Below are 25,605 nucleotides of genomic sequence, written 5' to 3'. Positions count from 1 at the left end.
TCGCGATAATGAGTAAACAGACTTCGGTAGAACAGACTCCGACATATATGTATATCGATTTTAACCCTCTCATGCCCGCCGTTGCATATACGCAACATTGACTTTACATTTAACATTTACATTTTCGTTCTTATTTATATATATGGATGGACAAATGTTGCCTAAAAGGACATACCAAAAGAATTAGAGTATCGAAGATCAGAATGAAAGATATTTACGGCTCCTTTTAATCATTTATGGAAATAATATTTTCTATGTGTCCCCATTTTAATTTGGTCATGAAAGAGCTAAGCATACTGGAATGGTAAAATACAGAATCGAAACCGATTCATTTCCAGCTGTTTCGCCCTCATAATATTACTTGCTTGAATAATTTCAAACTTTATTATCCGATGGCAAGAGTTACTTTAATTTGTACCTGTTTAAGAATGAACAGGAAATGCAGTTTTTTCTTATTTACATTTTCAGTTTATTGGCATTCATTCAAGAAATAAATCGGTTAAACTAGGCTCCTTTCTTGGTCAGTTTTGAAGGACTATGAACAATACCTTCTCTCGCTATCACAGAATGAGGCTTAGTTGGCGTTTTAGAATAAACGCTGCAAATGGCGCACAAAGTCACAAAAATTGCCTTTAATGAAATAAGTTTGATATAAAATAGATAAATTATTAAACTTGGAACTTACTAAGAGTTTCATTTCTGCAAATTCCTTGATGGAAACGCGTTTGGTGTGTTGCCTTTTATAGGACTTGTGTAATAATGTAGTAATTAGCATTTAATTTTAATTTACCACATCATAAACGATTATACATTATTATAAAATTAGTAAACATTTACTCTTCATTTCAGTTTACATATATTGCATAACAAGATCGCCCTATTACTAAAATTATAAAAGCTCCATTCGAGTCTGCTTGACTTTTCGATACCCGGTACCCATTCTTAATAAAAGCACAAAAATTATACAAAATTTATATACTGAAATTTTAATATATAACGAAGCATAGACTTGGTATATCAATACACCATAGAGTACGAAATACATATGTTAGATTATCAACCAAAACAGCTAAGACCCGACTCTACAGCAGGAAATTTCTACATTTTGAAGAAAGTTATAATACCTTTCTACTTTTTGCGGGTATACTATATATATAATTGTTTAAATCTTACATCCATGATTATCAATTAATTTACCGAAATTACCAAATAAACGAACATTATAATACAATGTATATTCCAGCTATAGTCTGACGAATACTTTGGCACCGCCGATGCCAGCGTCAGCACATCATCTTCGTAAGTGATTTAAAAACCAATATATGTATATTTATTACGTACTTTTAGTGTAAGTGTACAATTAGAAAAAAATGCTCTTCTAACAAATACATTTCGTACGTTAAATTATTTACCCGAAGGATATGGTGGATCCCACGGCTTGCGTGACGCTTTAGAATAAACACTGCAAATGAGGCACAAACCCATTACTAACGCCTGTGTCGAAATAAAGTCTTCGTTATTAACTAAAAAATAATCTAATTTTGGAACTTACCAAGAGTTTCATTTCTGCAAATTATTTTAGAATTGATTGGAACCCTTATTGTGTGTCGCCTTTTATAGGACTTTTGTAGAAATGCGGAAAATTAGCATTTAATTTAAATTTAACACATTACGTATTTCCTGTAGTTAATCGAATTATATGAATTATAAAATTCATCATTTCATTTTTTCTATAAGTCTGACCATTCTTTTTTTTTGCACGGCTGATGCCAAAGTCAGCACATTATATCCATAAGTGATTACAAAACTAACATTTGTATGTATGTTTATTACGCACTTTAAGTATACAAAATAACAGCTCTTTTATCAAATTAGTTTCGTACTTTAAGTTATGAAGCAACTTCACTTCACCTCCCGCGTCCAAATTCGGGATCGATCAGGTCAGGTGGAGGCCAGATTCTATCATCGGGGTTGATCGGCGGTGGATCATATCTGCCTTGCGGTGCGGAATAAACGCTGCAGATGAGGCACAGACTCAATGCTAACGCCTGTAACGAAAAAAAGCCTTTGTTATTAACTATAAAAATAATTAAATTTTAGAACTTACCAAGAGTTTCATTTCTGCTGATTATTTTAGAATTGACTGAGAAGCTTTTGGTGTGTTGCCTTTTATAGGACTTGTGTAATAATGTAGTAATTAGCATTAAATTTAAATTTACCACATCATTAACGAATATATATTTTTATATAATTGGTTAACATTTACTTCGTCACATATATTGCATAACAAGATTGCCCTATTACATATCGAATTTGTAGACTTTATTTAAGAAGATTTTCTTAAATACATTTATTAAACACACTATTCAATTTGGAATTTTGAATTTTAAGCTTTTATTATTCCAACGGGTTTTATTAATATAATAAAAACAAGTAAGAAAGCTCCATTCGCGTGTGCTCGACATTACGATACTCGCTATCCATTCTTAATAAAAGCAGAATATACCAAATTTAAACATTATAATAATATATATTGTCGAGCAAAAGTGGATACATGACACTTCTGACTGTAAGGTATTGTAAAATTCGTAAAAATATGATAATCAATTATTTCTACTATATATAAAAGGAAAAATATTCAAAAAACAAGTTGTTTATATTTTAAATAATATTTAATTTAGAAGAAGGCCAAATATCCACTTTTCCACGGTTGGGCTCATTCATGTTCAAATATATTATATTTGATTGCAACCGATCATTTATGCATAGTAACATGTATACTATATGGAGTCGGAAAAAAACTTAGCGTCCGAGTGTATTGGGAAACACCTCCCAAAACTGCGGTGCGGAATAAACGCTGCAAATGAGGCACAGACCCAATACTAACGCCTGGAACTTACCAAGAGTTTCATTTCTGCAAATTATTTTAGAATTGATTGGAACCCTTATTGTGTGTCGCCTTTTATAGGACTTTTGTAGAAATGCGGAAAATTAGCATTTAATTTAAATTTAACACATTCCGTATTTCCTGTATATTGATCTAATCGATTTACCACTTCAAATAAATATAAATCGATTGTAAACGCACTGGAATGGCTAAATACAGAAACGAAAAGGATTCAGTTCCAACTGTTGATCACCTCATAATATTAGTTGCTTGAATAATTTCAAACTTTACTATCCGATCGTATGAGTTAAGTAATAGGAGTAACAACCACTGTAAATCTTGTTTTTGAAGAGCTTGTTGGCGATATTTTTTTAGACCAGAAGGAATTGGGGTAAATTAATGAAATTTGGGTATGTTGTGAAACATATAATTAAAAATACAAATACAATTGAAATAAAAATTTCACTAAACATTTCGGCAGTTTTTCGTCAATTAAAAATCGCCCAATCAATTTTAAAAGAATCCGTACGAAATTCTCTTCGTATTCGCGGCTTAAAGATATGGTTGAAAAACTCGAGTTGAGGATCGAAAATAAGTTTTTATTGTTTATTATAGCTTATTTCTTTATTTTTATTTATTATTTTAAAAGTTTAGCTATATTTAAAATAAATACTAACACTGTTGGTAAAGCAATGGCTGTAAAGACCTTCATCTTGGTGTATTCTAGTTAAATAATCTTTCAAGATGCAAAAAAAATTTCTACATTTTGTAGACAGTTATACTTTATAATTGTTTAAATCTAACATTCATGATTATCAATAAATTTAACGAGCCTTTTAAGTTACTAGAAAAATTCTATAACAATTAATTGTAGTCAATATTAAACTAGTTAGTCGAATTACCAAATAAACGAACATTACAATGTAGATTCCATCTATGAGTCTGACAAATTGTGTAGGCAGTGCCTACTAGGCACTGCCAATCGCATCATTTTCATAAGTGATTTAAAAACCAATATATGTTTATTACGTACTTTTAGTGTAAGTGTGCAATTAGAAAAAAATGCTTTTCTTACAAATTCATTTTGTACGTTAAATTATTTAAAGTCTATTGAATTATACGGATCGCGTGTCACGCAAATGAGAATCAGACCCAATACTAACGCCTGTAACGAAATAAAGTCTTTATTATTAACTGTAAAAATAATCAAATTTTAGAACTTACCAAGAGTTTCATTTCTGCTGATTATTTTAGAATTGACTGAGAAGCTTTTGGTGTGTTGCCTTTTATAGGACTTGTGCAATAATTTAGTAATTAGCATTAAATTTAAATTTACCACATCATTAACGAATATATATTTTTATATAATTGGTTAACATTTACTTCGTCACATATATTGAATAACAAGATTGCCCTATTACATTTCGAATTTGTAGTCTTTATTTAAGAAGATTTTCTTAAATAAATTTATTAATCACACTATTACATTTGGAATTTGAAGCTTTTATTATTCCAACGGGTTTTGTTTATATAATAGAAACAAGTAAGAAAGCTCCATACGAGTGTGCTCAACCTTACGATACCCGCTACCCATTCTTAATAAAAGCTTTGAATATACCAAATTTATAGACTTGGTATATCAATACACCATAGAGTACGAAATATATATGTCAGATTGTCAACCAAAACAGCTAAGACCCGACTACAGCAGGCAATTTCTACATTTTGTAGACAGTTATACTTTATAATTGTTTAAATCTAACATTCATGATTATCAATAAATTTAACGAGCCTTTTAAGTTACTAGAAAAATTCTATAACAATTAATTGTAGTGAATATTAAACTAGTTAGTCAAATTACCAAATAAACGAACATTAACATACAGCACATCATCTTCGTAAGTGATTTAAAAACCAATATATGTATGTTTATTACGTACTTTTAGTGTAAGTGTGCAATTAGAAAAAAATTCGACACATTTCGTATCTCCTGTATATTGATCTAATCGATTTACCACTACAAATAAATATAAATCGATTGTAAACACACTGGAACGGTTGATCACCTCATAATATTAGTTGCTTGATCGACCGATCGTATGAGTTAAGCAATAGGAGTAACACCTTGTTTTTGATGTGCTTTTTGATTTTATTTAAAAGTACAAATACATTTTTTTCATATAAAAAAATAAACGATGTTTCACTGTTTCACGCCTCCGTGGCATGTAGCACAAGTGATGTAAATTTGAACCTACAGGGCGGAAAAAATGTCTTTATCTAATCGTTATATCTAGAATGATCTCTTGAACAAAAATGTCAAAATTTCACTAAAAATGTGTGCAGTTTTTCGACCAAAAATGCTGTAATCCTTTCCTGTATATTGTGTTAATCAATTTAACACATCAAAATGTAAATTAATATATAAATATATGTATATCGATTTTAACCCTCTCATGCCCGCCGTTGCATATACGCAACATTGACTTTACATTTAACATTTACATTTTCGTTCTTATTTATATATGGATGGACAAATGTTGCCTAAAAGGACATACCAAAAGAATTAGAGTATCGAAGATCAGAATGAAAGATATTTACGGCTCCTTTTAATCATTTATGGAAATAATATTTTCTATGTGTCCCCATTTTAATTTGGTCATGAAAGAGCTAAGCATACTGGAATGGTAAAATACAGAATCGAAACCGATTCATTTCCAGCTGTTTCGCCCTCATAATATTACTTGCTTGAATAATTTCAAACTTTATTATCCGATGGCAAAAGTGACTTTAATTTGTACCAGTTTAAAAATGAACAGGAAGTGCATTTTTTTCTCATTTACATTTTCAGTTTATTGGCATTCATTCAAGGAATAAATCGGTTAAACTAGGCTCCTTTCTTGGTCAGTTTTGAAGGACTATGAACAATACCTTCTCTCGCTATCACAGAATGAGGCTTAGTTGGCGTTTTAGAATAAACGCTGCAAATGGCGCATAGAGTCACAAAAATTACCTTTTATGAAATAAGTTTGATATTAAATATATAAATTATTAAAACAGAAACTTACTAAGATTATCAATAAATTTAACAATACTTTTAAGTTACTTGAAAAATAACTATTAATTGTAGTGAATAATATAATAAACAAACATTATAATACAATGTCACCCTATAAGTCTGACAATTTTTTTTTGCACAGCTGATGCCAGCACATTAAATCCATTAGTGATTACAAAACTAACATATGTATGTTTATTACGCACTTTAAGTATACAAAATAACAGCTCTTTTATCAAATTAGTTTCGTAATTTAAGTTATGAAGCAACTTCACTTCACGTCCAGGGTGGTCCATATTCGGGATCGATCAGGTCAGGTGGAGGCCAGATTCTATTATCGGGGTTGATCGGCGGTGGATCATATCTGCCTTGCGGTGCGGAATAAACGCTGCAGATGAGGCATAGACCCAATACTAACGCCTGTAACGAAAAAAAGTCTTTATTATTAACTGTAAAAATAATCAAATTTTAGAACTTACGAAGAGTTTCATTTCTGCAGATTATTTTAGTGAATTCACCTCCCGCGTCCAAATTCGGGATCGATCAGGTCAGGTGGAGGCCAGATTCTATCATCGGGGTTGATCGGCGGTGGATCATATCTGCCTTGCGGTGCGGAATAAACGCTGCAGATGAGGCACAGACTCAATGCTAACGCCTGTAACGAAAAAAAGCCTTTGTTATTAACTATAAAAATAATTAAATTTTAGAACTTACCAAGAGTTTCATTTCTGCTGATTATTTTAGAATTGACTGAGAAGCTTTTGGTGTGTTGCCTTTTATAGGACTTGTGTAATAATGTAGTAATTAGCATTAAATTTAAATTTACCACATCATTAACGAATATATATTTTTATATAATTGGTTAACATTTACTTCGTCACATATATTGCATAACAAGATTGCCCTATTACATATCGAATTTGTAGACTTTATTTAAGAAGATTTTCTTAAATACATTTATTAAACACACTATTCAATTTGGAATTTTGAATTTTAAGCTTTTATTATTCCAACGGGTTTTATTAATATAATAAAACAAGTAAGAAAGCTCCATTCGCGTGTGCTCGACATTACGATACTCGCTATCCATTCTTAATAAAAGCAGAATATACCAAATTTAAACATTATAATAATATATATTGTCGAGCAAAAGTGGATACATGACACTTCTGACTGTAAGGTATTGTAAAATTCGTAAAAATATGATAATCAATTATTTCTACTATATATAAAAGGAAAAAATATTCAAAAAACAAGTTGTTTATATTTTAAATAATATTTAATTTAGAAGAAGGCCAAATATCCACTTTTCCACGGTTGGGCTCATTCATGTTCAAATATATTATATTTGATTGCAACCGATCATTTATGCATAGTAACATGTATACTATATGGAGTCGGAAAAAACTTAGCGTCCGAGTGTATTGGGAAACACCTCCCAAAACTGCGGTGCGGAATAAACGCTGCAAATGAGGCACAGACCCAATACTAACGCCTGGAACTTACCAAGAGTTTCATTTCTGCAAATTATTTTAGAATTGATTGGAACCCTTATTGTGTGTCGCCTTTTATAGGACTTTTGTAGAAATGCGGAAAATTAGCATTTAATTTAAATTTAACACATTCCGTATTTCCTGTATATTGATCTAATCGATTTACCACTTCAAATAAATATAAATCGATTGTAAACGCACTGGAATGGCTAAATACAGAAACGAAAAGGATTCAGTTCCAACTGTTGATCACCTCATAATAATAGTTGCTTGAATAATTTCAAACTTTACTATCCGATCGTATGAGTTAAGTAATAGGAGTAACAACCACTGTAAATCTTGTTTTTGAAGAGCTTGTTGGCGATATTTTTTAGACCAGAAGGAATTGGGGTAAATTAATGAAATTTGGGTATGTTGTGAAACATATAATTAAAAATACAAATACAATTGAAATAAAAATTTCACTAAACATTTCGGCAGTTTTTCGTCAATTAAAAATCGCCCAATCAATTTTAAAAGAATCCGTACGAAATTCTCTTCGTATTCGCGGCTTAAAGATATGGTTGAAAAACTCGAGTTGAGGATCGAAAATAAGTTTTTATTGTTTATTATAGCTTATTTCGTTATTTTTATTTATTATTTTAAAAGTTTAGCTATATTTAAAATTAATACTAACACTGTTGGTAAAGCAATGGCTGTAAAGACCTTCATCTTGGTGTATTCTAGTTAAATAATCTTTCAAGATGCAAAAAAAATTTCTACATTTTGTAGACAGTTATACTTTATAATTGTTTAAATCTAACATTCATGATTATCAATAAATTTAACAAGCCTTTTAAGTTACTAGAAAAATTCTATAACAATTAATTGTAGTGAATATTAAACTAGTTAGTCGAATTACCAAATAAACGAACATTACAATGTAGATTCCATCTATGAGTCTGACAAATTGTGTAGGCAGTGCCTACTAGGCACTGCCAATCGCATCATTTTCATAAGTGATTTAAAAACCAATATATGTTTATTACGTACTTTTAGTGTAAGTGTGCAATTAGAAAAAAATGCTTTTCTTACAAATTCTTTTTGTACGTTAAATTATTTAAAGTCTATTGAATTATACGGATCGCGTGTCACGCAAATGAGAATCAGACCCAATACTAACGCCTGTAACGAAATAAAGTCTTTATTATTAACTGTAAAAATAATCAAATTTTAGAACTTACCAAGAGTTTCATTTCTGCAGATTATTTTAGAATTGACTGAGAAGCTTTTGGTGTGTTGCCTTTTATAGGACTTGTGCAATAATTTAGTAATTAGCATTAAATTTAAATTTACCACATCATTAACGAATATATATTTTTATATAATTGGTTAACATTTACTTCGTCACATATATTGCATAACAAGATAGCCCTATTACATTTCTAATTTGTAGACTTTATTTATGAAGATTTTCTTAAATAAATTTATTATGTTAATCACACTATTAAATTTAGAATTTGAAGCTTTTATTATTCCAACGGGTTTTGTTTATATAATAGAAACAAGTAAGAAAGCTCCATACGAGTGTGCTCAACCTTACGATACCCGCTACCCATTCTTAATAAAAGCTTTGAATATACCAAATTTATAGACTTGGTATATCAATACACCATAGAGTACGAAATATATATGTCAGATTGTCAACCAAAACAGCTAAGACCCGACTACAGCAGGCAATTTCTACATTTTGTAGACAGTTATACTTTATAATTGTTTAAATCTAACATTCATGATTATCAATAAATTTAACGAGCCTTTTAAGTTACTAGAAAAATTCTATAACAATTAATTGTAGTCAATATTAAACTAGTTAGTCGAATTACCAAATAAACGAACATTACAATGTAGATTCCATCTATGAGTCTGACAAATTGTGTAGGCAGTGCCTACTAGGCACTGCCAATCGCATCATTTTCATAAGTGATTTAAAAACCAATATATGTTTATTACGTACTTTTAGTGTAAGTGTGCAATTAGAAAAAAATGCTTTTCTTACAAATTCTTTTTGTACGTTAAATTATTTAAAGTCTATTGAATTATACGGATCGCGTGTCACGCAAATGAGAATCAGACCCAATACTAACGCCTGTAACGAAATAAAGTCTTTATTATTAACTGTAAAAATAATCAAATTTTAGAACTTACCAAGAGTTTCATTTCTGCAGATTATTTTAGAATTGACTGAGAAGCTTTTGGTGTGTTGCCTTTTATAGGACTTGTGCAATAATTTAGTAATTAGCATTAAATTTAAATTTACCACATCATTAACGAATATATATTTTTATATAATTGGTTAACATTTACTTCGTCACATATATTGAATAACAAGATTGCCCTATTACATTTCGAATTTGTAGTCTTTATTTAAGAAGATTTTCTTAAATAAATTTATTAATCACACTATTACATTTGGAATTTGAAGCTGTTATTATTCCAACGGGTTTTGTTAATATAACATAATAAAAACAAGTAAGAAAGCTCCATTCGAGTGTGCTCGACTTTACGATACTCGCTACCCATTCTTAATAAAAGCAGAATATACCAAATTTAAATTTACTGCGTGTCCTTATGGAATAAACGCTACAAATGAGGCACAGTCCCATAAATATCGCTAGTAACGAAATAAAGTCTTCATTATTAAATATATTCGTTTATGCAAATTATTTTAGAATTGATGGAAACTTTTAGTGTGTTGCCTTTTATAAAACTTGTGTATTAGTGCTGGAAATTAGCATTTAATTTAAATTTAACACATTACTAATTTCCTGTAGCCAATCAAATTATAGGAATTATAATGTTCGTTAGGCAAATAAGGAAATAAACTAACATTATAATAATACACATATATTGGCGAGCAAAAGTGGATACATGTTTGACACTTCTGAATCTAAGGTATTGTAAAATTCGTAAAAATATGATAATCGATTATTTCTACTATATATAAAAGGAAAAAATATTCAAAAAACAAGTTGTTTATATTTTAAATAATTTTTTATTTAGAAGAAGGCCAAATATCCACTTTTCCACGGTTGGGCTCATTCATGTTCAAATATATTTGATTGCAACCGATCATATGTACATATATATATATATATATATATATATATATATATATATATATATATATTTATATCTAATCTAATATTTATAATAATATGTATACTTTATGGAGTCGGAAAAAACTTAGCCTCCCCAATATCTGGGTGTAGTGGGAAAGAACGTCGGTGCGGAATAAACGCTACAAATGAGGCACAGACCCAATACTAACGCCTGTAACGAAATAAAGTCTTTGTCATTGACTATAAACATAATCAAATTTTAGAACTTACCAAAAGTTTCATTTTTGCAGATTATTTTAGAATTGATTGAGTAGCTTTTGGTGTGTCGCCTTTTATAGGACTTTTGTAGAAATGCGGAAAATTAGCATTTCATTTAAATTTAACACATTCCATATTTTCTGTAGTTAATCGAATTATATGAATTATATAATTCATCAGTTAAATAAGGCAATAAACTAACATTATAAATATATATTCTATATATTCTACAAATTGAGTCTGACAGAACTACTTATTATTTAAGAAACTATTTCACAAAAAGTGATGGTTTTTTGTTCGCAAATCAAATTGAATTGTCAGAAACCGCAATTATTTATGAGGTATTAATGAGTGGATATCAGAAATATAATCAATCATCCAGTTTCATCTGGTTGCGATACTATTTTGTAAGAAGCAAAGTTTCGTGATTTGTAAATATTTTGTTATTTATTTGGCATTTGTTCGCGTTCGCATCACGTGACTTCAAAATTTATGAAGGGAAAAAGCGTAGATTACATAATACAAGATTCAATTTATGCCTTGGTCTCCTTGCTCTCCTTGCTCTCCGCGCTCTCCTTGCTCTCCTCCTCGGAGCTGCCAGGCTTGGCCTTGTTGAACAGCTCAGCAACTGGCACTGGACGATGACGCAATGGACCGTGAGGGGTTGTGCTGCCCACATCTGAAGCCGGACTGGCTGAGGGAACCTTCTCGGGGAGTGCCACAGCCTCGATGGGTGCAACGGGCTCTTTGGCCGCATCCTCCTTGGGAGCAGCGGTGGTCTTGATTTCAGTCGGCACGGGAATGTCACGCTTGGCATGTTTGTGGCCAGCTTCGTGGGCGATTAGAGTCTCGGCAATTTGTTTGCCATGCTCCGAATTGTGCTGCAATCCCTCGCTAGCCAGCACCGAATGGGGTTTAATTGGAGCCGGACCACCGTGACCATGTTCCTCCGCAATAGGGAGACCAGCATGATGTTGGAGTGACTCGCGAGCCTTCACTGAATCGGGTTTAATGGCAGGGGGACCACCATGACCATGCTCCTCATTGCGTTTCTCGCGAGACAAGTGCAATTTCAAAGTTTCTCCTTTGATGTTTGAGGGAGCGGCTTGGCAAATGACGCACAAGGCCACAAAGATCAGCTAAAAGTAAATGAATTGTATTCTAAATATACATATATCCGATATTTGAATGGATCAAGCGCTCTTACGAATTTTCTCATTTCGCTGGCAAAAAGTATCTCGAACTGAACGGTCTAGATATTGATGATGAACTGCTGGAATCGTCGCGCATTCGGCGCATTTTATGGGATAGCGAATCTCTCGCTGGGCGCTATATTGTCATGTTTGAGATTGCTGTTAACCAGTTCGTAAATTGGTGATAATTGCCGTACCTTACATTGTACATATGGCGGAGAGACGAGTTTCTCGACTTGACTCGACTCGCACAGTATTTATTTTTCCCATTGATAGAGCTAATTATAAGCTGTAATAAAAATCACCGTAAGTCAAAAGCAGTGACAGACAGCAGCAGCATCTTTCCAACTTATACCCGTTTATATATAGTATGCATAATTTTTTATTGATATGTGCGAATCAAATGTGGCTCAAGGCGGCCAACTAGCCAGATTGACTTTGTGCTATATATTACTTGATCTCTAGGTCTCGGGAAGCCGGCACCATTAGTCATCTTTACTTAGCATATTGATGCGAACAACACACAAAAACTATCTGCGCACGTTTAGAAAAATCAGTGCAAATATGAAAAGTTATAGGAAAGCTAATTGAAATGCACATAAATCTTAATCACTGTACGCCACTAATTGCAGGCTTTACGTAATGCGGCACTCTGGTTTACAGCTTAACTTTTCTGGGAATTGTACTAGTTTGCATTTTTAATGTAGTATAATTAATTAATTGCGAAACTCTATTTTAATAGCGTTTGCGTCTCACAACAACAATAGCAACAGAAACCACAAAATTATCAATTCAAATTTTGTAGAACGCGCGATGAGCAATCAGTGTGTGCATAATAAATGTAGAAAGAAAATGCGTTGTATGGTAAAAATGTGTTAATGTCGTGCTAAGCAGTGTGTACACACTGTTCGCAAAGTTCTCGCATATAAATTTTGTAAATAATAAATTTCTAGTTAAATATAGCAGTGTAAAAACGAACAAAATGCCTGCAGAAATTGAAAATATCAATCCGAGTGTTTATGGCAAGATTAAGGAACGTGAAACTACAGCCAACGAGGAGGACGAAGCTGTTGTGGATCCATTTGATACACGTGAAATTTTTGGTGCGTCGTTAATGCAGCAATAAAGCAAAATTTCATCTAATCCATATCAATTGCAGATCTGATACGTAACATCAATGACCCGGAGCATCCATTAACGCTCGAGGAGCTGCACGTCGTGCAGGAGCAGCTCATAACGATCAGTGACAAAAAGAACAATGTCCACGTGAATTTTACACCCACAATTCCGCATTGTTCCATGGCCACCTTGATTGGACTCTCAATACGCGTGAAACTGTTGCGTTCGTTGCCGCCACGCTTCAAGGTCACCGTAGAGATAACACCTGGCACACATGCCTCCGAGTTTGCCGTGAATAAACAGCTGGCGGACAAGGAACGCGTTGCTGCCGCTTTGGAGAACAAACATCTGGCCGAAGTCATCAATCAATGCATCTCGGCGAGAAGTTAAACTCATGTACTTTCTATCTCTGTTTGTTAATAGTAAATATGTATAGTTTATTTTAGCATACGTCTGCAATCTTGGGTGGAACTAAAGACTATGGTAACACGGTTTTGAAGTTTAACAAGTGAAGCTATTGCTGCTGCTTGGAGGATGGTTGCTTTACACTGCTGTTGGTTATCCGCTGCTGTTGGGTAGGATCGTATTTGTACGTCTTGACTAGCGGTCCCTTGCCCGCCTTGGCGAAGCGTATCTCATCCAGGCGCTGTCGCTCCTCGATCTCCTTGGTGATCTTCATGTTGTCCCAGGCTGCAAATCGATAGAAAGGAAAACAGTTAGTTAACAAATAAAGTTAGCAGCAAGAAGGCATCCTGCTACGGCATAAGAGTGTCGGAATACTAAACGATCTCTTGAGAAGGACCGAGAGATTAGATACACAATTAGCTATAGAAAATAGAGGAATTTTAGAAGCACAAATTCTCAGCACACATCCTTGCTTAATGCATCGCCTTGTTTAGCAGGAGAAGCAGTTCAGGTAATGGATTCTTCAACTCATACGAGATGATGTTTTTGGCTCCTCTGGGTTGCAATTAAGACTACCCCACGATATAAAACAATAAACGTTACTTACATTCCTTCATGCCGCCGACGAAACCCTTCTTCTTCTTGGCGGGCAAGGAGCCAGGGGCATGCGTGATCATCTTGTCGATCTTGAAGTAATCCCGCACAGAGGGAATCCGCAGCAAAGCCACCTGACCCAGTGAAATGAAATTACTGCAGGCCCAATACGTGAGAATGGCGGCGGGGAAATTCATGGTGAAGGGAAAGATGACCAAGGGCAGAGCACGCAGCACATACTTCATGGTGTTCATATTGGCAGCCGACAGTCGCGCACTATCCGTGCCCAGTTCAATGGTCAGATACAACGTGGCGCTGGTGATGACGGGAAGCAGATACAAGGGATCCGCCAGCGTTAGATCCGTGAACCAGAATAATCCGCCATCACGCATCGACTCCACGGGTGCGTTGGCCATCTGACGCAGTCCCATGAAGAAGGAGATGAAGAGCGGTGCTTGTGCCAGTGGTACAATCATATTCTTGAGAGGATTAACGCCTTTCTCGCGCATAAACAGCATCATTTCCTGTGCGTAGCGTGCGGATTCAATGGCATTTCCCGACTGACGGGCCTCCGTCATCTTCAGCTGCAGCACCTGCATCTGTGGCATGTTGTTGCTCATCTTCGCGGAGTTGCGTTGCGCGAGAATCACCAGAGGGAAGATGATGGTGCGCACCACAAGTGTGCCAATGGCAATGGTGCCCCACCAGGGTATATCCCATGTGCAGTGTAGGAACTCCATGCAGTTCTGCACAATACCCACCGGCGAATAGCCGCCCAAGCCGATCGAAGCGAATGGTGGCTCACCAGCCACCGTTATTGTCTCCATCAGCGTTTGTGGCTCGACGACTGGTGCCACTGGGGCTTCAGGAATGGCGGGCAGATCAACAAGCTCCTTGGTTGAGACCACAGGCATGGCATCTGTGCTGGAACTGGAGCTGGCGAAGCGCATTGTAACTGGAGATGCCGCCATGGATCCATAGAGTGGCAGCAATGTAGACGCAGGTGGCGCTGCTAAGCGACTCCAGCTACTTGCCATATGCATATCCCGACTGCTGACAGTGGGAAACATCTGCAGAGTATATGTTTTTTAGTTAGTAAAACGCATTCATAACAAACCGCACTTTGCAGGTTATGTCATCAACAATGGATGAACTTTGCTTGGCTTTAACTGCCGGCTGCTTACCTGTGTGCTTGACCTGTTGGCCGTGCCATTGATCGCCAGCATCGCTTGGGAGGCGCGCCACAGCTGCATTCGTTTCGCCAGCATTTTGCAATTTGTTTTAATTTATAAAAATGTATAAAATTTGACGCATTCGCGTTTCGTAGAAAGAGATGGCAGTCGTCGTGCTCCCCACACAGCTGGTTGGGCAAAAACATATGATTGCAACCAGGGCCGTGCAGTCCACAGTATATTTTTCGGTTAGTTTTGGCTGCAACGTTAGGTGTATAACTTTAATTTAGAAGAGCACGATTTTGTGAGAATTTCACATAAGAAATATATAAATTTATAAGAATATCAATACAAAAAAAAATAATTTTAATAATGGCAGACTTTCCACAAGTATCTACATTCCCATCCCATTCCCAAATCGTTACCCGATGACCAATTTGAGTCAAAGCTGCAAGTGTTTTGCAAAACATTCAACGGCACATAAACTTACATATTTAATAAACTTGTTAATTAACCAGCTGTTTAAAATTACATGTCTTTTAATCCGCACTTTGAAAAAATATCTAAATGTTCAATAAAGAAATTCAGGTTGGCATTTCTGATTATTGCTTAACGTTAATAAATTGCGGTCACACTTAATACCGGCTTACAGCTACATGGAAATCAATTTTAATTTAATCTTTGAATTTTGAATTTTTATGGAATTTCAAAATAGAAAAATTAATGTAACTACAAATATCTTTGAAATAAAAGTGTGTTTTATTATAGACAATTCAAAAAGTTCCATAAATATATATATTTTTTTCGACAAATGTAAGTCGATTGACTAGCTTGAAGTCCAAATTTTAACGATTAAGGAGAAATTAAAAGGAAATTTAAATTGTTTGGTATATTTGTCATTAAATGAAATTATGTGTAATATAATTAATTAATATTAACTTGGTCCTTTAAAAATAAGTGAAATTTAACCTCAAACGTAAATACGCACGTTTAAGAGAACATTAGCTAGTGGAGCACAAGCAGCGCCACTTTTGTGCTCTTCACGATCGTCAACGGTAAAGGAGCGAGCATGTTGCTCTCTTAACTTCAGTCGCTTTTTGGTGTTCGAGGCGAGCAGTCGTGGCGCGCACGCGTAGCAACTGGCACACACAAAGTAAATTCGAAAACGAAAAGGAAGAGGAAGAGCTGCTGATCGGTTGACGGGCGAATTAAAGTTTGAAACGATTTTTCAGTTACACGCGAGCGCTCCAGCGAATCGGTTATAGAGCTGCAGCGAAGTCGCAATCGCAATAAATTATTTGCGTGCAATTTCTTATTGCAATTTCGGTTTTTTTCACGAGCTGGCTGCCGTCGCCGCGCATTGTCGCGTTTGTTTTTTCTTGAGTCGCTGGCGCAGCGCAGCTAGCAAAGTTCTTTTTGCGCGGCAGCCGTCGTCGCTTGTCGCCTGCGTCGCAGTCGCAGTTGAATTTTCAATAAACGCGTTTTCTTTTGGCACGCTGCGTGGGCGCCCTACCATGCGTCTGGCTGCCTCTCAGACTGTGTCTCTATGTGTGTGCGCGTACTTGTGTGTTAGTGTGCATTAGTTAATGTGTATGTGTTGCTAATTAAAACAACAACAACAACCACATCAATAACAACAACAACAACAACGACTGCAGTCGCAGCAGCTAGAAACGAGAAACGATAACTTTGACGCAAGCCAAGCAAAGTGCTATCGATAAATGCAATTAAGCTCATTCACAAATTGGAGCAGCCAAAGCAACAACAACAACAATAACGACAAGAGCAACAGGTGTTGGGCTGCCAGTTTAATAACAATTTAGTTTTTTTTTTTATTTTTCGGTGGTAAGTTTCAATTTCAAAACTTTGCGCTACTTTGTTCATTTGTTATTCGTTATTGTTATTGTTATTATTATTTTTTATCAGCAATGTGGAAAATGGAAGTAATAAATATATAATTGTTTGCCTTCTTATTAGCGGTCAGCATCAACCGCAGTTGAAATAATATTTATTAGTCCATTGACAACAACAACAATAATAATAAGTAGATCAATTACGCGGAACAGTAATATTACGATAAGAAAATAAACTGCCTTGCCTTCTTCCCCCCGATGCCGCAGTCGCGTTGCAAGTGCAGCTCATTAAATGCTTAAGCTATAACAATCGAATCGGTTTATGGTCAAAAGCAGAACCCAACTCAAACTCGTATGTAGGACATCTGAAAAAATTAATATTCTTATCATTATCAATATCATTATCATTATCATTTTCATTATGAAGCCAGTCGAAGACACTTTTTAATGTCTTCATATGGACAAGAAAAAAAAAACTACACAAAAGATTAAAATATTCTAGAAATATTTCTGAGGTTTATGAATTTGTGATATGAATATATGATTTGAAATATTTTTGGAGAAAGAAAATCAATTCTTCAAACTTTAAGCGTTTCTTTAAGAACAAGTTAGAGAATATACATATATCAAATATTTAAATATAATAATATATTTTTTGTGTTTCTGATTTTTTTGAAATACGGGTTGAAAATAAAAAAAAATATGATAGAATATTTCCTATATTTTGCTATTACATTTATATATCATTTATGAAATATGAATGAGAATTAAAAAAAAAACAGTTTTGGAATATTTTTTATATTTTAATTTAATATTTAGTGATTATTTGAAATATGTTGTTGCTGTAACATTTATAAGAATATTTCATTTATCAATCTTTAATCTTGAACTAGAATTTATTTTACTATAGTACTACAGTTTTTACTATAGAACTTGCTTAAAATAGAACGAAAAATCGTTGCTAATCTTAAAAATAAATATTTGATTAACTTTAAGCGCTTTGAACTGACTTTTCAAATGCTGTTTTTACATAAAATCGTCACAAATTAATTAGTAGCGAAGCTCGACTGCACCATAATTGTTTTTTTTTTCGCACTTATAAATGCATATGTATGAGGCAAATCTGTTGTAATTCGTAGGCAAGCAATTAATTAACGCAACAGCCGCAAATTGTTTGGCAAAGATAAAGCGAATAAAGAGAACGAGAGAGAGAGATAGAAAGAGAGTGAGATCGGGAGTTATAAGCACCTCCTTCAAGATCATAAATTTGTTTATGGTTCGTTCTTGATACGAAACACGCCCCACAGCAGCATTAGAGGCCAACGATATGCTGCTATTCTGTTAGATCTTTGCCGATACAAATCAGTATCACAATCAAAGTCAGAATCGACTTAGAATGAGAGAGGAAGAGAGGGAAAGAGAGACGGCTACCAGCCTTGCGAATTCCGCGAAGTGCTTAAGGTGCTTAAGGTTATGATATATGTATTCCCGAGTTCCAGACAAACTCCAACTCCATTCGAATCGATATTTGCCCCAAGCAAAAATCTGAGCATGCAACACAAAGTGTGCTTCAAAGCGGGGCGGCTTAATTCAAATTGATTTCATGATTTTTCATTTTTTTCCATTTCTTTCAATCGATTTTTATGTGCTCTTTTTTTTTGGCAAACAATTTGAAGTGTCAATTTGTGTTTATAAAACTAAAATTATTTATCAAGCCGCTGGCCATCGCAAGTGGGCAGCGTAAACAGTTAAAAAGCGCACACTCATACACATAAATCTATGTATATATATGTGTATATATAGATATATATGTATTTATGTGTCTGAAGTCAAACGCGAGCACACAAATCGTAGCTAGATATTTTCTGACTCGGCTGCAAAGTCAATTGCCAAATATGGCGCACTTGTTTGTGTGTGGTTTAATGTCACACACACACATGCACACACTCACACAGAGTCATACACACCGACACACACTTGAAGAGTTGCACAAGTTTAAGTCGCTGCCCGTCAATATCTAAGTTTTTTTGTTTAAGGAAATTCAACTACTTGTTTCGCCAAAAGACAGCAAAAAAATAGTCACCAAAGCTGCGATAAATACTCACAGATATACCACATATGTATATATATGCTATATATTGCTTTTTCCATTGTTGCTTGAATCAATATTGAGATTTGCATGTGTGTTATTTGGGCGCATAAATTCATTTGCCAATTGTTATCTAAGACTTCTCTTCGAGAGAGCAACGATATAAGGCTAGGCACATGTGTTAACTGATCTTAACATGGCTAAAGAACTTCAACTATTTGGCTAATTGTTGAATTATTTGCCGATTGCTATCCGCTGACTGACTAATGCGACAAGTTCGCTGACTAATCTGAAAACCACTTCCAGGAAAGGAATTTAATAGGCTTCTCCCAAGCAAACAGCATAACAACGAACGCTGTGAAAATTGCAATGGAAAAACTTAAAAAAACAAGCTTATATTTGTTAGTTATTGAAGCTAAGCAATCGTTGTGAAAATCTAGCGGAATGAGAGCAATTTTAGAGCACTAAAAGCAAATTAAACTTGAAACACAAATGTTCAATGAGAATATCACAAGAGTTGAGCTTTACTATGTGAATTTGTAGATTGCATTTTTCTGAGAATATTTGTACATTCATAAACAAGTGGAATAACCCAAGATTGAATTTGTAATTGAATTAGAAAATGGTATAAGCAATACATCAAAAATCACTTATATTTGTGATACAGAAAATATATAGAATTAGTAATAGTTTTAAAATTGTTATTAGAAAGTTGTAATAGTAATATATAATACACAATATCACTCTTCTTTTTATAGAAATATATAAAACAATATCTTAAAAAAAAGTTAATATAAAGAAAATTTACACTACAATAAGATTTGTCATTTATTTCGTACAAATTTATATCCGTTTTTACTGACAATCTAGTATATTTTGCACTCTATGGTATATTTTGATTGTAGTACTATATTAATATACCAAATAATCAATATACCAAATACAGCCTTTGCTGTACTCTTAGTAGTTTGCGGTATATTTTTGGTATATTTGGACAAAAATGTTCTATAAAAAATGGGTAACGGGTATCTCAAAGTTGATCACTCTCGACTATAGCTTTCTTACTTGTTAAAGTATAATTTAAATAAGAAAATTTCCTTAAGTCTTTTTCTAATATTTCAATTTGGCACTGATTTGCATTTTCAAATCGATTTGCAGCGCAAAAACACTTTTGGAATCGCAGCGATACAAAAATAAATAGCAAATTCTATTAGAACTTGTGCTAAATTTAAATGCGGAATGCGATGGCAAAATGTTTGAAATAACTAAATAAAAATAAATAAATAAAATTGCAAATCGTTTTAGTCTCATTATATTAACAAATTATATTTGTAGCTAATTAGTTAAAATAATAAATATTTTTGTAAAATGCTCGTACTACTTTTTCTCACTGTAGCTCTGAAATCGCTTAAAGTTAATGAGTTAAACTCGTCGCAGTCGGGGATGCTGTCGAATGTATTAGTTAATTAGTATTAATGCTGCCCCCACAAAAATTGGCAAACGAATTGAAGTTAATCAATGAATCAACTGTTTAATGAATCACAAATCACAGAGAGGGAGAGAGAGTAAGATAGAGATAGAGAGAGAGAGTGAGAGAGTTGATTGTCTGACAGGTTTCACTGTAGTTGTAGTTGCTGCACTTGGCGCGTTTTTTCTTTGTTTTACGTCAACAAACCAAAACGAGCTGCAAACTAAGGGAAAGAATGAAACGGAGACACACACATATGTTATGAGTATGATATAAAATAAAATAGCTGCGTCGCGTAATACGCTAAGCCAACCTACGACGACGACGACGACGTTCTTTGCAACAGCTGCCGCTTAGAAACTAACCACACAGCAAATAAATAATAACAACAACAACTGCCAACACGAATGCATCAGTTAAAGGCACAGCCACAGCTTCAGCTTTAGCTTTAGCTTCAGCAGTTGCTTATTTAATATGCAAATGAGCGCATAAAAGCAATTCATTGCAGGGGCAGGGCAGCAGTTAAAGTCGCAGAGAGAGAGAGAGAGAGACCAAGAGAGGGGCAAGGGAATGGAATATTTGTTAAACAATAAATAAAAATGGCAAAAAGCAAAGAGCAGAAAAATACAGAATAGAAATAAATACATATAATTGTTATTCAACTGCTGCTGCTGCTGTTGATGAGGAGGATGCGCTGTGCTGTTGTCGACTGTCGATTCTCTATTGTGGCTGTGGCCCACGCAAAAACTAAAACAAGTAAGAAAGCCACAGTCGAGTGTGCTCTACTATGAGATACCCGATACCCATTGTGAATAAAAGCATAACGTTGTGGTATTAAATTTAAAATATACCGAATTAATATACCACAAAAATACTAAAAATATATTTGATATATTGATAATACTTTATTATTCAAAATATACCAAAGAGTACAAAATATACTAAAATACTAAAAATGTACCAAAAGCTTATTTGGTATATTGATATATTATTACAATCAAAATTAAATGCAAATTAAAATACCACAAAATACAATACTAAAAATATACAAGATAATATTTCGTATACTGATATAAGTATGTAGTTCTGCATTCAAAATATACCACAGAGTGCAAAATAGCCCAAATTGTCCGACAAAGTATTTTCCCATATTAAAGTATTTTTTAAATAACTTTTACATTTTTTATAACCTGATTCCCGCTACCTATTGTGAATAAAAGCAAAACAGTGTGGTATTCATTTTACAATATACCAAATATGTGGTAAATTTATATATTTCTACATTGAAAATATACCATAAAGTGCAAAATATACCAGATTGTCATACAAAAGTTTGGAACCAAATTTGCAGAAATCGTAAATACTGTAGTTGAGTATCGGGTATAATAATAAATATATTATGCGAGCGCGCAAACGCGGCGTATGAGTAATTTGCGTGTATGCAATTAGAAGCAAGCGCCGACAACACACACGTTGTTGCTGCTGCTGCAGAGATTGCAAGAATTAATCGCGTATAAAACAAAAAAGAACCACAAAATGTAATAACAAATGCGGCCAGCAAAAAAGCATTTAAGAAGCGAATAAAAAAGCAATAGCAACAGCAACAGCAACAGCAACAGCAACAAGAAATCCAAGCAACTTGACAAACACTCTGTGGGTGTTTGTAGTTCTAGTTGTTGTTGTTGTCGAAGCTGTTGTTGTTGTAGCCCACGCTTAAAATTAATAATAAAGTACGCAACAGCAAGAACAACAATGACGACCGAAAAGAGTTGGCACTGAAACGGCAGCTGTAAGAATTTTTTCGTTGTCATTCTGTGCACAGAATCAACCTTAAATTTATAATAAATTGTTTTGTACTCACTCTTTTTTTTGGTGGAGCTGCAAAAGGAGACGCAGCAGTCGGGAGCAGTTAATGTGCCCATCAAATTGCCATAAATCAGCTCATTTAAATTGTGTTTCGTGAGTTGGAGAGCCCGCGTGAAAGGTGTAGAAACCGTAAATAACAATTGAGCATCATTTAGTTGCATGAATTTTACGTTGTAAACTCTGTAAGTTAAACAACATATAATAGAGTAGAACGTAACGTCTGCCTTATATGGCAAAGAGGTTCAACTCTGATTGAAGACAACGCGTCGTATGCGTAATTCAAATGGTCGTCGCATCGCCCACACACAGATTCGAGCACAAAACATAAATTACTACTTGCACAAAGGCGGGCTAGGAAATAACCAAAAAAAAAACTACAAATACAAATAAATAAACAACAAAACTAAGACCAAGACATCAGCAGCTTATACTCAATAACTTTGTTGTTGTTGTTGTTGTCATGTCCATTTAAGCCTTGCCAATTTTGGCAACTTGTCGGCCACTTGGCGCTTCAAATGCTCAGGCTACCGACTGCGATGCTGATGATGATGATTTTACGCCTTTCAGAAACGCTTGAGAAGACGCAGCTGAATCGACCGCCCATACAATTTGCTTTTCCCATATTAATTTATCATTTATAAACGATTAAAGTTATATAAATTAAATTGCGCGCCCAAAACAAATTCAACTCTTAATAATAGGAAGCGCTTTTTCACGCTTTTTGTGTAATTATTGACTTAGTCTTTGCGGCATAGCTTCACTATATAAATAACTATATATATAAGGCTTTGACCCACCTAACTAAATATATATTTATATTTATTTTTATTTTACATTTTTGTTTTTGCACACTTCCGCCATGCGGTTCACTCTTTTATTGTTTTGTGCGCTTTTGTTTTTCTCGAGACTTCTCGGCTTGTTAACTTTCTAGGCTGCCATTAAAAAAAAGGCTGCTTTGGCGGCTTCGACGTATTGCAAACATTTCTAGGGCAACTCTCGACATATTTGGCCATGGCTGATTGCCTTGGCTCGCCTTGTCAACAGGTGAAATTTGTGCTGTTGTGTGTGTTTTCTGTTTTCTGTTGCCCGCCTAATTTGTTTGCGCTTTTTGCATAATTTTTCCATATTCCTCCACACTCGGATTTGCATTCTTCGTCAGCAGCAGCGCAACAACAATAAAAAAGGCCAGGCAAAGATAAATAATGCTTCGATATGATGTCAAATCAGCGCCGAAGGTTGCCAAATAAATTCACATTTAATGTTATTACGTCTCAAACACAAACAATGTTTTTTTCCAGAATCATTTTTTCTTTCCATAAAATGTGTCAATTTGTTTGCCAATCAGTAACTGATTGAACCGAACTGATCAAAAGATAGCGAACAGATTTCTACCACACAACATAATTAATATCAACTGATTGTCAGCTGATATGAAACTCACGGAATTATGCAGATCTCTTTAGCTCCAAATTTATCAAATATTATATCGTAAACTTTTCATTTTAATCGATCGCGCATCGATCGTTGAACTTTTTATGGATTTTTCAACTAGCCTTGATCATTTCTATGGAATTTTGGCTCGTTGCTCGCTTTCGTTAAATTTGTAGTCATTATTTAAGCATATTAGATAAGCTCTTCATTAAGCTAAATGATTGCGTTTTTTAGTTCAATATATTAACTATATTTGTAGCAGAGTTTTAATAAGAAAATAAATTATCAATATTTGCAGCACAGTTTAAATATTTAGTTCGATAAATTGACAATATTTGTAGCAGAGTTTTAATCACAAAATAAATTAAGAATATTTATAGAAAAATTTTAAAATTCAGTGCAATAAATTAACAATATTTCTATCAGAGTTTAATCACAAAATAATTTAACAATATTTGTAGCAAGGTTTTAAAATTTTGTTCGATAAATTGACAATATTTGTAGCAGAGTTTTAATCATAAAATAAATTAACAATATTTATAGCAAAGTTTTAAAATTTAGTTCGATAAATTGACAATATTTGTAGCTAGTTTTAATATTACATTTTGCTGTTTAAGCCAATAATAATTAATATGCAAATTAGAGTCTTCTCTTTCCTGCTGAGTTCATTTAAATTTTAAGCACGTAAAAGTCAACACATTAAACTAATTTATTGTGGCCTCAATTTTGATTTGGAATGTTAAATTTTTCTAAAGAACTATTTTCATTGATAAATACCAAGTTTTTGAATCATTTATTATGCATATAGTATTGGATTAAATTGCAGATGCTTTGATGGGTAGTTTGTCTGCTCTTCAGCAGTTTAGATTGTGTTTTTTTTTTGTTGGTCGCCCGCTGAGCGTTTTTAATTTAAGCAATTCACGTAAAACTAAGCTCATTAAATGTGGCATAATTATGTTTTGGGTTATCAGCGGAAAGAGATCGTCGAGATCGTTTTATAAGAATTTTTATTGAGAGCGCTGCAGAATCAATTTAAACAATTCACGTAAAAGTTGACTCATTAAATTACATAATTATATGCTGCTACTCATATTATCTTCGCAGCATGATCAAGTGGCACCCAGAAGACAACAAAAAAAAAAACAACAACTTTGAGTGCGTGTTTGCATAGCTAATTCTGTTCATTTTTTATTAGCAGCCACTTGCGGAGCTCTTCTTTTATTATTGTGCACAGCACATAAATATTTATTTGGCAGAAGACATTGCGACACATGTCTGAGATTTGTGCTCAAGGTCGCGATCAGTTGAAAGATTTCTTGGAAGATACTTTTTGAACTTTTTTTGGGATGTTTGAAGAGACGCTTGCATTAGGAGCATTTATTAAATTTTGGTGCTGGATTTACGAGCAGCTGCTGAAACGGAAATTCTCAGCTAATCGCTCTCAACTTGTTTATCCAATTCTCCATCTCTTTCTCTAAGCATATTTGCCTCTCTTTCTCGCCGAGTGTTTCAAGTGTCTTACGGCGGCGCCTTTGGGCCTGCACTGCGTTTTGTTGTTGTCTGATTTGCGGTTGCGGTTTTATGTTTTTTTTTGTGTGGCTTTGTCTGCCTTCGAGAATTC

The 25,605-nt window shown here is 34.0% G+C and overlaps 4 protein-coding genes and 7 long non-coding RNA genes across 13 annotated transcripts in view; 2 read left to right on the top strand and 9 right to left on the bottom strand.

The window, feature by feature from the left end:
• Positions 1-445: 445 nt before the first annotated feature.
• Positions 446-751, bottom strand: LOC132793304 (uncharacterized). Its single transcript, XR_009633109.1, has 2 exons — positions 686-751; positions 446-630 (listed from the first exon to the last, which is right to left on the bottom strand). It is a non-coding gene; the product is annotated as an uncharacterized LOC132793304 (long non-coding RNA).
• A 556-nt stretch (positions 752-1,307) lies between these two features.
• LOC132792680 (uncharacterized) lies at positions 1,308-1,679 on the bottom strand. The gene is made up of 2 exons (XR_009633030.1): positions 1,553-1,679; positions 1,308-1,494 (listed from the first exon to the last, which is right to left on the bottom strand). It is a non-coding gene; the product is annotated as an uncharacterized LOC132792680 (long non-coding RNA).
• A 120-nt stretch (positions 1,680-1,799) lies between these two features.
• On the bottom strand, positions 1,800-2,918 carry LOC132792679 (uncharacterized). The gene is made up of 3 exons (XR_009633029.1): positions 2,901-2,918; positions 2,108-2,177; positions 1,800-2,048 (listed from the first exon to the last, which is right to left on the bottom strand). It is a non-coding gene; the product is annotated as an uncharacterized LOC132792679 (long non-coding RNA).
• Positions 2,919-2,928: 10 nt separating this feature from the next.
• LOC132792681 (uncharacterized) lies at positions 2,929-4,719 on the bottom strand. Of its 2 annotated transcripts, XR_009633031.1 has the most exons (3): positions 4,112-4,217; positions 3,565-4,052; positions 2,929-3,096 (listed from the first exon to the last, which is right to left on the bottom strand). It is a non-coding gene; the product is annotated as an uncharacterized LOC132792681 (long non-coding RNA). The 2 variants fall into 2 exon arrangements; XR_009633032.1 differs by lacking the exon at positions 2,929-3,096 and having other exon boundaries at positions 3,891-4,052; positions 4,112-4,719.
• Positions 4,720-6,114: 1,395 nt separating this feature from the next.
• LOC132793039 (uncharacterized) lies at positions 6,115-6,797 on the bottom strand. Its single transcript, XR_009633065.1, has 3 exons — positions 6,657-6,797; positions 6,422-6,597; positions 6,115-6,362 (listed from the first exon to the last, which is right to left on the bottom strand). It is a non-coding gene; the product is annotated as an uncharacterized LOC132793039 (long non-coding RNA).
• A 389-nt stretch (positions 6,798-7,186) lies between these two features.
• Positions 7,187-8,795, bottom strand: LOC132793040 (uncharacterized). Of its 2 annotated transcripts, XR_009633067.1 has the most exons (3): positions 8,659-8,756; positions 8,112-8,599; positions 7,187-7,644 (listed from the first exon to the last, which is right to left on the bottom strand). It is a non-coding gene; the product is annotated as an uncharacterized LOC132793040 (long non-coding RNA). The 2 variants fall into 2 exon arrangements; XR_009633066.1 differs by lacking the exon at positions 8,112-8,599 and having other exon boundaries at positions 7,187-7,437; positions 8,659-8,795.
• Positions 8,796-9,401: 606 nt separating this feature from the next.
• LOC132791307 (uncharacterized) lies at positions 9,402-10,573 on the bottom strand. The gene is made up of 2 exons (XR_009632894.1): positions 9,623-10,573; positions 9,402-9,563 (listed from the first exon to the last, which is right to left on the bottom strand). It is a non-coding gene; the product is annotated as an uncharacterized LOC132791307 (long non-coding RNA).
• Positions 10,574-11,222: 649 nt separating this feature from the next.
• LOC132792733 (uncharacterized) lies at positions 11,223-12,106 on the bottom strand. Its single transcript, XM_060802188.1, has 2 exons — positions 12,002-12,106; positions 11,223-11,933 (listed from the first exon to the last, which is right to left on the bottom strand). Exons 1-2 carry the CDS (start codon positions 12,011-12,013, stop codon positions 11,328-11,330), a joined length of 618 nt encoding a protein of 205 aa, XP_060658171.1. The 5' UTR covers positions 12,014-12,106; the 3' UTR covers positions 11,223-11,327.
• A 763-nt stretch (positions 12,107-12,869) lies between these two features.
• On the top strand, positions 12,870-13,551 carry LOC132791219 (MIP18 family protein galla-2). Its single transcript, XM_060800060.1, has 2 exons — positions 12,870-13,090; positions 13,147-13,551. The coding sequence occupies exons 1-2, from the start codon at positions 12,970-12,972 to the stop codon at positions 13,494-13,496; spliced, it is 471 nt and encodes a 156-aa protein (XP_060656043.1). The 5' UTR covers positions 12,870-12,969; the 3' UTR covers positions 13,497-13,551.
• Positions 13,519-15,603, bottom strand: LOC132791218 (mitochondrial inner membrane protein OXA1L). Its single transcript, XM_060800059.1, has 3 exons — positions 15,290-15,603; positions 14,119-15,175; positions 13,519-13,796 (listed from the first exon to the last, which is right to left on the bottom strand). The coding sequence occupies exons 1-3, from the start codon at positions 15,371-15,373 to the stop codon at positions 13,621-13,623; spliced, it is 1,317 nt and encodes a 438-aa protein (XP_060656042.1). The 5' UTR covers positions 15,374-15,603; the 3' UTR covers positions 13,519-13,620.
• Positions 15,604-16,385: 782 nt separating this feature from the next.
• LOC132788703 (formin-J) overlaps positions 16,386-25,605 on the top strand; it is a 44,226-nt gene continuing 35,006 nt past the window's right edge. Inside the window, 1 exon segment of the mRNA XM_060796227.1 lies at positions 16,386-17,122. The gene's annotated coding sequence lies outside the window, so the exon portion shown is untranslated.

Source organism: Drosophila nasuta, chromosome 3 (genome assembly GCF_023558535.2).
Source record: "Drosophila nasuta strain 15112-1781.00 chromosome 3, ASM2355853v1, whole genome shotgun sequence".
In the NCBI taxonomy this organism is placed as follows: Eukaryota; Metazoa; Arthropoda; class Insecta; order Diptera; family Drosophilidae; genus Drosophila; species Drosophila nasuta.
This window is presented reverse-complemented; position numbering and strand designations above follow the sequence as displayed.